The 13,669-nt window shown below is 41.6% G+C and overlaps 2 protein-coding genes across 2 annotated transcripts; both read right to left on the minus strand.

Annotated features, from left to right (window-relative positions):
- Positions 1-68: 68 nt before the first annotated feature.
- LOC112459819 (zinc finger protein 853-like) lies at positions 69-2,049 on the minus strand. The gene is made up of 2 exons (XM_025024147.1): positions 308-2,049; positions 69-215 (listed from the first exon to the last, which is right to left on the minus strand). Exon 1 carries the CDS (start codon positions 1,801-1,803, stop codon positions 373-375), a length of 1,431 nt encoding a protein of 476 aa, XP_024879915.1. The 5' UTR covers positions 1,804-2,049; the 3' UTR covers positions 69-215; positions 308-372.
- Positions 2,050-8,898: 6,849 nt separating this feature from the next.
- On the minus strand, positions 8,899-13,509 carry LOC112459818 (protein arginine N-methyltransferase 1). The gene is made up of 8 exons (XM_025024146.1): positions 13,497-13,509; positions 12,879-13,205; positions 12,603-12,781; positions 12,375-12,527; positions 11,979-12,166; positions 11,449-11,675; positions 10,980-11,339; positions 8,899-10,220 (listed from the first exon to the last, which is right to left on the minus strand). Exons 1-8 carry the CDS (start codon positions 13,507-13,509, stop codon positions 10,111-10,113), a joined length of 1,557 nt encoding a protein of 518 aa, XP_024879914.1. The 3' UTR covers positions 8,899-10,110.
- Positions 13,510-13,669: the final 160 nt, after the last annotated feature.

A 13,669-nucleotide genomic window follows, 5' to 3' on the forward strand; every position in this document is an offset into this window, starting at 1 on the left:
GTAATAATAAGATAAAATAAAATAAAGGTAAAATATAACGATAAAATAAACGATAACGAGATAAAACGATAAAACGATAATAGTAAGTAAAGATTAAATGTCCCCCTTTTTAGCAACAATAACAATAATGCTCTTTCTCTTTCATCAAGTGTTGGTTTTCTTTTTCTTATTTCTTCTCTCATTGAGGAACTTTATTGTGATCCCCATGAAAGGTCCTAGAAAGAGCATGCTGAGCGTTTTGATTGTGTACTCATTACATTAATCGTCGAATCAATTAGTAAATAAAAAAAATGTCATCATGTCTTACAAGTCAAGGCCGAATCTCCAGTAAAGCCCGGGTCGTCTCGGCAGGGGTCTCGCCGGAAATTGGTGTCAGGTCATCTCGCTGGTCAACTGATTAGTCGGGACTGTCTGGGCGATGTCTGCTTTGCCGGTCGTTTCTTGGCCATCGACCCCGGTGTTGTTATTATTGCCGCTGCTGACGTTGTTAGTTTCAGGGTGTTGAGTGGCGAGATGTTTACGCAGAGCAGCTTGCCTCGTGAACTTGGCCTCGCACCTGGTGCACGGGATCTCAGCGTTGTTTCCCGACGACGACGTGGATGACGACGTCGCGGAACTGTCAGTGTTGGGTAGCCTGGGTTTATGCCAGCGTCGATGGGACGCCAAATTGGCCGGGCAGGAAAACCGCTTGTCGCACTCAGGACAACGATACTCCACGTGGGCGATTCGGGAGCATCGATGTTGCGCCAGCTGGAAGGCGTCCTCGTGAAGTTGCCGACAAAGCTTGCACTGATACGGTCCGAGCCGATTTTCGATCTTGGCCAGCTCGGCGCGCGCCTCCTCCGTGACCTCAACGATGTTGAAGGCGGGATCGATGTCGCCGGTCACCACCGCCTCGTCTGGGCCCAAGATGACGGTGCCCGATACCGGGCTGCTGGTGTCCTCGTCGAATTTAAGCCGCCTGGCGTGTTTTTTCTTGGGTCTCTGGACGGCGGTCTTCTCGTTGCTGGTCTGCTTCGGGGTCGACAAAGAGGCGCCGGTGGTAGGTGGTCCCGAGGACGGCGAAACAAGATCTTCCTCCCGGACTCTTCTCCTGGGACATTGAGGCGGTGACGGTGTGCTAGGCGGGGTCATAGGCGCGTGCACACTCTGAAGATGTTGCTGCGGTGTTAAAAGTAGCTGCTGATGATAGCTCTGCATCGATTGTAAGTGTGTCGGACTTGCCAAAAGGAGCTTCTGATTATGCAAATGGTATTTTGAAGTGAGCTCACTTCCAGGATACGGCGGCAATCGAGTACTATCTTCGGGAAGATGATGGAGCTTATCAACAATCGAGTCGTGGAAGCGAGATGATTCTTTATTAAGGACCAATCGTTCATAGTGGCTATGATGACTCTGTGCTGAAGAGCTTCTTAAAGTGTCCAGATCGTCCACAACCAGCTGTTGATCCTCTTCACTATCTCCGCGATCTTCGGGATGAGTCTGGACTTCCCCGCGAATTCCGAGATCTTTTTCATCGCCCACTTCAATCATTTCTTCTGTCTTCGGAGTATTCGGTGTCGGTGGCGGCTTCAAGGATAGATCCAAAGGACACGGCGTCGAGGACCTCGAGGACTCCCAGGACAATGACGTATGATGTTCGGCTGGCGGGATCCGGGAGTAAATCGGCGAGGATGGATCTTCCATCGGAATATGCCACGTGGTTGGCGGCGCAGCGTAAGTAGGATGAATCTCTTCGCTGTAGTAGCTCATGTAATTAAGACCCGGGGCCAGGAAGGCCCTCGGCAGAGCGCCGTGAAGCATCTTCACCTACTTATCTATATCTGCCTTTTTCTCGATTTCTTCAAAACTCGCGCTGCGCCTTTCGCTTCTCGCTTTGCGTTTCCATGTCGAGTGGGAGATCTCGCACGACTCGTTGCCGAGGGAAGTACAAGAACGATCAACTGTCACGAGGACACTCTCACTGAAGAAAGAAATGCTGGATTTCTAACAAGGATACTCTTAAGATCTGTTCTCCTTAGATGGTATACGACGTACGTCTTCCCTCGGCTGTCGGACGTCGTGTGGCAGAATCCGCTAGTGCCGCGTCTCGTTTATGCCGTACGCTCCGCCCGGGCAGCCACCGCTCGTCGGATACTCATTGGTCGACGTTTCCACCCTCTTTCTGTACTCTCGCCGAACGCATGCGTATTCGTCCAAATGCGTGACGCGCCTCTTGGCGCGGGCAAACACTACCGAACGGTTGGTGGGGTAAAGAGCTTCTCCTCTGGTTAATCGCTCGCAGGGGTTCCTGTGAAGCAAGTAAAATTTTGAAGGGGACAATAAGGGATACCGATTTTATAGCATTGGTATTAGTGGACCTACATTCTTACGACTTACGACATTGATCAATCTGAATAAATAAATATCTGAATTATAATGGCAGCAATCGAATAAACGCCTTTTCTATTCAAATCTATTTCAATTGCTAACAATAAATAAATTCAGATAAATAAAAAATGTGCCAATATACGGTCGGACTAGATCTTTTGTGTCTAATAATATTTTCGCGTGAATTTATGTACATTTTTCGCTTAGCAAACTATGCGTCGGTTACTGTCGGTCTTGAAACACAGTCTCAAGCTGAAACTAGAATAATACAATCACATATTTAAATTGATAATAATCAATTTAATTATACCAATACTCTCTCTAGAATCACTGCAAAGGATATGTTGCGAAAAATATTACCCCCAGGGTCCGACTGGACCTCTCTATTATTCGAGACAGGTATAATTTGCGCGAAAAATGTACATAAATTCACGTTAAGATATTATTAGACATAAAAGAGCTCGTACATTGGCATAATTTTCTATCTACTTGGATTGTCATATTGGTCAAGTTTTACTTATTATGAAAAATTGCTAGTGTTCTCTAATGAATAAAAGAATGCGTAATAATTAATCATTTTTCTAACTATCGAGTTGTTCAAAATTACCTAAAAAAAATTGCGAACAAATTTATTAATATAATTTTTTTAATAAACAGGAGAGGCGTAGTTAGTATGTAATGTTTTTATATGTAAAAACCGAAAAATATCTAAATCTTTAATATTACAACAATAATATGTTTAAATGATATAGCATAAAGTTATCATAAATGTAATCAATTTGACGCAATATTGAAGTGCAAGATTAAGCCTATGAAACATAGAAAAACATAAACGGTAAGATTTAAACAGTAAGCGAATCGGTTTTAGAATTTAAAGAGAACAACATTTATATATAGCCATGTCGCTAAAGAAACGTTAATATATTCTACATGTTTCTTCACGTATGTTTAATAATGGAACGTACCTGTCTATTTATACTTTCCAATAAAATATCTAATATCACATTAATGATACACGTTCAATATTGCTACGCGACGTTGATGATCAATCATTCAGTCGCTCAGATAAATCGCTTATTATCGAGGCAACTCCTTTCGATCGTGTCTGGAAGAAGCGCGACATATTATAACATTTAAAGTACCGTCGCACGTCTCTCGTGGCATTAAATTTAGCGCGACGATTCGCGACGTTCCATGTTCGTTTTTTTCATTGGCAGCCGTAGAAACGAGTGGATCTTGCGGACGTCGCGGCGGTGGCGGAGATAAGACGTGTTGATAACCCGGCATTACGCGCGTGTTGCCTTTACGCGTGCCGGGCAGAATGATAGGTTTTACACGCGGAACACGGGTGGTAGCACGCCTGTCGAACAAGAAGCCGAAGTATCGCCGCGCGATACCTATACCGTAAAACGCATCCCCGCGACGACGACGCGGCGATCGATCGATTGTACCTGCAAACACCTGCGTATCCCCGGATTCCGCGGGGTATTCGTCGATCTCGCCTCCATGTTCCCGGAATTCGCGGACTTAATCCTGCGCTCAAATATACACATCGATTAATGACTCTGCTGATTATTTATTATTTGTCCGCCAACTATCGCCTTTTTCTTTCTAATAGCCTCAAACAGACGTCGTGCGTCGTGTCGTTTTAAAATAATATACTTTCATTGTTTGCAACATGAGAATTTCATGCTGTCCATGATGAATCGTTAACAATAAGTTGTAGAAATAACATTTCTATTGTTGACTTTATCTTTTTCTTTTCGGAGCACAATGAATGGATTAACGGTCCTATTTTGTGGAATTTATGGTGAACAACACTTGGTGAAAATCGTTAGACACGCTCAGTATATATTCACAAAATAAGACGAAATACAATGGCTACCAATAAGTGAAACAGACTGATACTTTACAAAGCTATTTTACAAAGCTTGCCACTGGAGCGTGCTAATCAAAGTTGCCAAAGACGGCTTAGGCTCATATAATATTGATGTGTAACTTAAGAAAAGCAATAGTTTCCAACAGAGCGATTTTTGGGTTTAGAAAAATTTACATTATCATAATCAGGAATGGATTTTTATTTCTTAAGAGTTAATGACATTTTACCTCTAAAGACCGTTTTTCTCTTTGTGTGATATTCTTTTCTTACAATCAGACAAGCGAAAAATCATTCAACTATCTAGAACGAGATAAAGGGGAAAGCGACGTTTCCTTTTTTCGACGAGAAGATCGCATCGACAAGACGCCGCCGTTGTCCGTCCCGAGGAGACGTCTCTGGTCTCTCGCGAAAAGCGCAGCAGCGTCGTAATCCGTTGATCTTCTTACGTAATTAACAGGCCGCGGCCACGTCCGCCGATTAATCGCCATAAATATTTCCGCGATCCTGATGGACGTGACCGGCGTTGCGCCGATCCGAATTCGTGGTATGCATTTGTGTGCGAATACGGTACGGGGCGTGTACGTGAACGGAGGTCGGACCGATGGTCGATCGGCGCCCCCGAGAGATTTGCCAAGACCGAGGACAATCACGCTATAATTGGACGAGTGGAGCTGTTGAGATGCGCTCGAGAAGACGCCGTCTTGACCCTCTCGAAGACGAGGAACCGATTGACGCCCTCGTGACGTCGTCGGTTGTCGTCGGTCATTATTCTTCGATATCGCTCGAGAGGTCCGGCAAAATTATTGCAGCTTATAATCGACGTTTCACTCGCAAAAATAAGTTTTGAGAGAAACAATATGTTTCTTTGTTTCCATGCATGCGTTACAGCTCTTCTCATGTAGCTTCTGTCCTTGTGATATTTTTTACTTTATCGTATTTTTTCCTTTCCTTCCTTTTTGTATAGATTTGTTCTGAGATGCGATACAGCAGCCTCCGCGATTATAATACAATTTAATACGATAGAAATCTGTATAATAAAAATCTTAGTGAAAGGGAAGAAGGGGGAGTGGGAAGAATGGGTCGATACCTGTCCTCGGTACTTGCGTTCTCATTTCCCGGGATTGATTAGTTGTTATTTTCGATCTCTTCAATTCCAGTTGTTTCTCTATTCCTGTATTTTTGCATTCGGCACAGTTATATTATTACGCCGTTCGGGTAGGGGAAATATTGCAACACGTATCCGGAAATCCGTTCGCGTACATTTGCCCCGCGTAATCTCACTCCCCGTCTCTCTCTCTCTCTCTCTCTCTCTCCCCCTCTCTCTCTCTTTCTCTCTCGCTCCGCGAGCGTAAAATTTCAACGCGTATCCCGGCGTAATCATTCCGCCGGGCGAACGAAAACAAGTGGCAAATGGTCCATTATTATCCGCCAAACGTTATTCGAACTAAATACGGACGGATGTAAAATATAGGCATTAACGCGAGAGCCGAGCCGAGCGAGCGGCTGCAGTCGGTGCGGATTTGCCATGATTATTTGATATCGATGGCGAAACATTTTGCCACGTGTTGCGCTACTGCGCGCGGTGTACAGAATGCGTTTCGCGGAACGTATATGTGCATATATATATTGTATATATATATATAAATGTATATAGATTTATATATATACATACATACATATGAAAATACTCGCGCGATGCATCGCTCGGATTACCCGCAGGACGGGCGACATTAGATACACGTTTGCGCTTTTCGGCCGCGGAATTGTACAGCGAGCTAATGCATTAATTACGTCCGGGGACAACAGTCGGGCGGTCGTGCGCGACGTTAAATTGTAAAAGAATTCAGAATTAGTACATATTTTAGTCCGGCAGAGAGATTGCAGATGACACGATCCGAGATCAGAAAAGAAACAGTCTTCTACATGTTAAAAAATGTTAATCATTGATAGTCCGTGAGTACGCAATCTCTCCTGCAAATTAAGAAAAATCACGAGAAGTGAATCATCTGGAGATTTATTTTGATTAGACAGTCACTAAATTTGCGAAATCCACGAGAAAGTCGACAGATACACATATTGTATCGATTATAGGCATTAAATTTCAGAGTCGGACCAGGAACGACGCGCGATTAACAAAGCAGACGTGCACGTATTCCGTCTGTCTTGTCGGAATTGTCGTTTTACCGCCTGTGCTAACAATAAGTTCCTATTAAACCACTCCGATACCATTATAGAGACATTTCCCAATCGCATCGGCACCGCCCGCGCCGGCCGATCTCCCGAACGAAGGAGGAGACGGGGGCAAGATCTCCTAGCCGTTGCGGAAGCGCGACAGAGGGATCTCCTAAATATCTCGCAAAAGCGGGAACCCTCTAGTGCTCGTCTCTCTCTCTAGCGCCGTCGGCAGAGGGAGAGAGATATACGTAGTACACGGCTTCCAGGACGAGCGAGTAAGCTTTTTGCCTACGCGGATGTAGGCGAGTACTCTCTCGTCCGCTGGTATGGAGGGAACGGGACGGGGGAGGGTGGCTCTGCATATTTCATGCGATTTTAATGTGTCTCCGCTGGCGCTCCGCTCGGCGAACACCCGGTAGAACCTGGGAGGGAAAGAGAGAGATAGAGAGAAAGAGGCCGTGTGCCACCACGTTGCACGGGGCAGGAGTGACTGCCGTGATGCTCTAATCGGCTTACGCAACAAGCCACCCTTATCCCCGGCCTCGGTCGCTCTCTCGTTTCCACCCCCGTTGTCCCCCCCCCCCCCCCCCCCCCCCCCGCCCCCTCCCCCCCCCCCGCTCCCCCCCCCCCCCCCCCCCCCCCCCCCCCGCGGGCCCTCTGCCGACGCTCCTTATCCGCGCCGGGCCCTAAACGACGGCTATTACTTTGCGGTTGCCTCACTCCTGTATCCTTCAAGGACTCCAACGGCTCCTGATGACGGAGCAGCCGACGAGGGGTGAGAGGGAGCCGCGCGTGCATCCCTCTGGGTTTTCCGCGGAAAGTTCAATTAAAAAGTAGCCTTTCATCGACGAAACTGCGAGGTTTTCCTCGGAAGATACATACTGTGAACGCAGATACATATTTATATATGTAAAAAAATTAATATTTGCCCTTTTGCAAAAAATAGGATACAGTCAAATATTTAATACCGAGATATATTTAATTTATATATTTTAAATGCACGAAATATCTCGATATTTATCAAATTGACCGTGATATATGTCTCATCAATAATTTTCTGATCAGGGAAGTCATCGCGTTCCGGGAAAATCGTCCAGCTTAATTCAAAGCTACTCTGTTTGCCCTAATCAAGTCAGCTTGCTGTCGATAGAATCCTCCTCGGAGGTCGCGATTTCTGGGACACGGCGGACATCTTTGAGGAGAAGGGAAAAAATCGGGATCTATCTCGCCTAGGAGATACAAGCACGAATACCGTAACAGTCGCAACGCTACGCGGTTAAACGAATACTTTTACAAGGGAAGATTTTGCGTGTCTGAACGTATCCGTCCGTGCGGCGCGTGACGCGGCCGCGGCGCGGTGCGGGCGGCTGCCCTGCCCTACCTTCCATGTGTGTTTGCCCAGCACGCGAGGGGAGTCCGCGCTCGGTTGCCCTAGGCCAGAACGTGCATTATTGGATAGAGTTACGTTAAACATACGCGCGCCACGCGCTTCCTCTCGCCACCGATGCCGGTATCCTCGGCTCGCGAGCGCGTTACTCGCGCCGTCGAGGATATCGGATGAACACGGACGGGTTTGCCGCCGACAAACACACGTTTGTATGTCACGTACGCCATCGCCGTCGCCGATGAACGTCCGCGTATCTCTAACCGACGGCATGCCTATCCTCCGTAATTATCGTATTCAGCATCGTATACGTGGGGATCTGATGATGCTGCGCTTTTTTTCTACCACAGGTTGCCCAGGAAATGTGGACGACCGATCCTTGTCTTTGTAGTAAAAGAGTTTGATGGAATGTGTCAGTTAATTCGTCAACATGACGCCTCGATTATAGAGAAAGAAAACTTCACAGTTCACAACTTGCAAAATTTTTTTTTCCCCTATAAGTAGTTGAACTGTGACGAATCCGGAATCCGGATGACTTTAATTCCCGTCCCTGTAACCCGAGAATAGCCACGAGATGTTTTTTTCGACAGAGTAAACGACCACCCGGGGTAAATTCTATACCTGGTAAATTTCAATCAATGGGTACGATGAATACTATAGCAATTAAGTTGATATTTTTACTTTCTAATGAATGTACAAGTCATAGTTCTTTCATAGCTCTTTCAAATAAAAGGTATTCTCGATTAGTACAAAGAACTATTATATTTTATTTTTCCAACCCTGAGATGTAAAATTACACATCCAGGTAACGTTACCTATTCTCGGGTTAAATAATTCTACTAACAGTTCGCTCCTGTCGGATTATGTCCAGAGAAAACGTGAAACCGAACCGCCACCCATCCGTCGAACAAGTCAAGTTCTATATATTTAATTAATATTAATTCTGTATTTAATATTCCACATATACACTATATCTAATATTTAAAACTGTATAGCTTTAATTTTTTATATATACTAATATCTAATAATTAAAATTCTATACGCGTGTAAAGGGGCAAGGATGACGTGTGAATGATTTAACAAGAGCCTGTAAGATTCTAAAGATTTATTTCAATTTGCATACATTTCAAAAGATCATCGATGTTATAATTAATTCGGCAATTACATGCAGATCAAATCGAATCGAAATTCGCTATCTCAGCAGATTGTATAATACGTACTTATGCGCGGCATATATGTGTATTGTATTTCATCCTCGTGTGTAGATAGCTGCAAGGGATATCACCGGCGCGTCGCTCTGTCTCGATGAACACTATAGCTAATTTTTTGTCGTATCACAGAATCGTGTTTAGTCATTTGGTTGCAATTTTAACTCGGTAGCAAGAACGATCTCTAGATTATTATCGATAATTCGGTGCGTATATCCTTGTACATACGCACGTCGCACGCACGCAAGAGTGGCAGGAGAATTCGCGTAATATTAATAATAATATCGGACGATCGAGGTGTTATACCTGTCGACAGCGTCGTTCTATCGACGAGATATTAACAAAGCTCTATTTAGAGAAAAAATTCTAGCGGAAGCAACAAGAACTTCTTCGAGGAAGTTTTCGCCGAGCGGATCGCCAGGTGTTCCTCAGAACGATTCAATGAAAAATTGAACACGGGCGAATCTCCTACGCTGTCGTTGTCTGTGTACTAACCTCTCCGGACTTCTTTTTATTTTTTCTTTTTCTTAAATTCTTTTCCTTTCCGTTTTTGGCGCAATGTAATAGATTATAAGATTAAAACTCTATTGTTCATGCAAAAATTCTTAAAATTGATTTTATAAGTGTATAACTGGTTTAGAGAGAGAGATATGTATATATGTACGAGTCGCTACCATTAAAAAGGCACAAATGTAAATAGCTACAAGATCAATGATTATTCCGTAATTATCACAAATATTTAAGAGAAAGCGCCGTATCCTATATCTCGCTTGCGAAAGAGAGAAAAAGTATTATATATATATATTAATATAGTAATATATGTATGATTTTTCAGCGTAAAAATTAAGACCTAAAGTTTTGAAACGCGTAAGTTAGGTCTTCCGTTTAAATAAACGGACACTATAAACTCTATATACGTATCGTAGATTTCAAATTGGAAATGGTAAGAGAGATAAAGCTTAAGCGACATGTTATTCGTGGGAAAGAACGTTCAAAAGAAATTAGAGCTTTGTAACGCGGCAGCTGGACCCTATTTCCAAAATTTGGCACATGCGACTATTAGCACGTATCTTGGAACAAGCAATTTTCAACGTTTAATCCAGAAAATATGTCTGAGTAAAATTTTTGATGTGAATAATGACCATCAAGCCTCGAATGTCCTTACAATGCCTTCGGCAAACCAACGTTCCATTTATGACTTCACCTATAAGACGAATATAAATATGTATTATTTTAACTACGATAATTGTATTTTATTTTGTTTTGAACTGTAATTTTAAATATCTGTATTTATATCTCAATTTATCTCTCCTTCCGAGATAATCGATGAGATAACATATAAGAGACTAGACAAGAATTGAGATATGCGTTACTGAATATTCTCGAAAAATCGTCAAAGTTATTAGGAGAACATGTTTCTAGAGAAAGTTATAAGAGGTTGCGCGAACAAAATCTGATTTAAATTTCGCGGACTCCTAGATAAAGTAGCTACCTACTTTGTCAATGATCGGAAAGTGATTAATTACTTTATCTGAAAGGCGCGAAATTTGAATCGAACTTGGTTGCACCACTTCTTGCAACCCCTTCTATAGAAACATGTTTTGCTAATAACTCTGAGAATTTTTCGAAGATATTGTGAGATGTAAATCTTTCAACTATCGCTTAATCTCTTATCTAATTATCTTAATGAGAAATAAATACAGATATATAAAAGTATTATTTAAAATTAAGTAATTAATAATAATTATCATTATAAATTTTTATATAACAAAAAATACAATTAATTATAATTATATTTTATTTTGAATGATATTGTAAAATAGTTAATATAATAATTTGGTTATTAGCTGCATATTCAATATTATATTAGATATTTTAAAGTGTCATTCAAAATAAAACATTACAATTATAATGTTAACTGTATATTAATTTATAATTATAATAAAATTAAACTATAATTTACCTTCAGTTATGCTGATGGGTTCGCTTAAAGAAAATACTGTCTGTTTCCAATGTGTCGGCGTGGAATGGGGACCTGTACTGAAATGAACCGGATTCTCGAGATCGAAGAAAATGTCGAAGTAACCGATTATCGCGGTTAACGATCCTGTTTTCTTCACGTTCAACGTGAAGGGAGACGAAAAATTGACGCAATCCGTAGTAACTTTATATAAGTCAAAGGCTTGGATCTCGGTGGTGCTTGTTATCAAGTCGTCGACATTACAGATCTCTATACTGGGTTCCCGCAGCACTTCCGTTTTCATACAGCTCATTTTAAAACCGTATACGTTTGACCAGTAATCAACTAACTCGATATATCTTTCTGCGAAACAATAGTTATCTATATAAAATAGCTTGTCGAATGATTGAATATATGATTAACATATCTAAACGTACTGCAATGTAAGAATTAAAACACATGTAACACATACTTGTGTCACCACTTCCCACAATACTAATTGTGCATCTGTTTGGAAGAATTGCCCCACCAGTTGTGAGATAATGGTCCCTAGCATAAATTACTGTGTCCAGCATTCCTTCGAACAAGAGAAAGTATCCCATCCATTCGGATATTATCGCATCCACTTTCTCTACTCCTATACTAATATCCTCCAGACGACCCCTTTTTAAAGTGATTATGTCGTTGAGGTTGTTCTCCCTAAAATCAATTTATTTATTTTATTATTACATTTTCTTTGCATGGGACCTAATTGAAAATAGGCATTATCTAATTTGCGATCTTTAAATAACATACAATTTATCGTCGTATATACCAGGGTTGGACGTTTACGTATAAAATATAATAATCTACGTGTATACAATGCAAACTATTAATTAATGTGTCATCTATGTAAATAATAAGTGATCTATGCTAAAAAGAATCAGCAAAGATTTATATATTTCAGAAATATCGGAAATTTGTGAGAGTTGCGATACAACCCTGGTACATACTTAAGTGTACCTTACTATATCCATAGCGTGGTATATCACGTCAGACTGATCGACACTGATAACTTTACGGCAACCAGATTTTGCCGCAAACATAGACAGTATACCAGTCCCGCAACCAACGTCCAACATCACACAGTCATGGAATTTATTAGAATTTGTTAATAATGCGTCACGGTAACTTTCCGTTCGCACTTTATCCTAATAAAATATATATTTATCACTTTTTGATAGATCGACATTGATGAATATTCTGCCTTTGAAGAAACTTTGGAGAAATACAAAATTTCTTCAACTTCAGCTTGTTTATTCATCGTGATCTTACAGTTCTAAATATTACATTGTGGGCAAATCATCATTGAACGGAATCGATCTAAATTTATATCGATCGGAATTTATCAAAACTTACAGTCAACATTTCGTGATGTATGGCAAAATGACTGTACGTATTGAAGTAGCCCTCATCAGTGTTAGAATTATTAGCCGGAATATTTTTTTCCTTTTCGTCCAAATCATCACCTAGTATTAATTTTTGAGCCTTCTCTTTCATCTCCTCCATTTGCTATAAAAAAATACTTTCTTACATTAATATGCTATGCTATATATGGAAATACGTTTAATGATCTTATTACTATACCTGCTTCACTAGAAAACACGTTGTTTCGCTTTCCTTCACCTGAGACTTGAGCGACCTGATGGTTCTTTTCATCTCTTCATATTGCGCTTCTGACAAAATCACATTACTGTCGCCCTGACATATTTGTTTTGCTCCTCTTTCTTCATTCACGTTCTTAATGTTGATGAGATCTTCAATATCTGCGTTAAAATAATAACAAATCAGTACCTGATGCATGTAACATCATTGAGGACAAAAGGATCGCCTTAGTTCCCCAAAAGCTCTCTTTATACTTACCATACATTAACCACAGATCATCTTCCACAACAGGACGTAAATACTCATCATTGTCCCAAGCCTCTACGCCTAGGGTACTCAGCTGTTCCGGCAAAATCTCCTTGCGACGAACAAAATTGATTAGTTTGATATACGAGTAAGTGTCGTGAATGTGTTTCCTTATAAAATCACTGAGGTCAAACTTGTGAAATGTCTCAATGTGGTGCAGCGCGGAGGAAAATCCGTTAGCAGTTTCTGTACAAAACAGGCACGAAATGTCGTGGTGATCCTCACCGTTTTCCTCCCAATCATCTCCACTGTCACTGTCGCTTGACATGTCGTTATATCCTAAAATATAAAACATTTACAGACGCGTTCAATTAAATAGAAAAAACGACGAGTAACGAGTAACATACATGTATGTATGGCATTAATAGTAGTTTAATAATGAAATACATCCTTTTTTTTTTAAACACGCAAAAACAAACGTTCTATAATGATTAGAAATACTCCGATAAGAAATACATTATTTACACTGCATCAATTAATCGCTCGGCTTTTTTGCCGATCGCCACGTAGGACAGATTGATTCTCTGTCGTTTCGCGATTTATTGCGCAAGACTTTCATTAATGTTTTACCTAATTTTGCCATGGTAAGCCTCCTCCACTTGCGATGTTAACCACAAAACATTCACGAGTAACCTCGTCGTGCGAGTCGAGCACGTGTCGATGTCGTCGATAACTGACGCAGTCTCTCTTTCTCTTATGTCGAGTTCATACGACACGCGTGTTACAATACCAAATACGTCAGC

This window comes from Temnothorax curvispinosus, unplaced genomic scaffold (assembly GCF_003070985.1).
Source record: "Temnothorax curvispinosus isolate PA1 unplaced genomic scaffold, ASM307098v1 QBEX01010159.1, whole genome shotgun sequence".
In the NCBI taxonomy this organism is placed as follows: Eukaryota; Metazoa; Arthropoda; class Insecta; order Hymenoptera; family Formicidae; genus Temnothorax; species Temnothorax curvispinosus.

Bases quoted from the DNA above. Each gene is read 5' to 3' on its own strand.
- LOC112459819 (XM_025024147.1), bottom strand. From the start codon at position 1,803: ATGCTTCACGGCGCTCTGCCGAGGGCCTTCCTGGCCCCGGGTCTTAAT.
- LOC112459818 (XM_025024146.1), bottom strand. The intron at 11,676-11,978 runs GTACACTTAAGT...AATTGATTTTAG, and splicing joins CACGCTATGGATATAGTAAG to GGAGAACAACCTCAACGACA. The intron at 10,221-10,979 runs GTAAATTATAGT...TTCGTCTTATAG, and splicing joins ACCCATCAGCATAACTGAAG to GTGAAGTCATAAATGGAACG.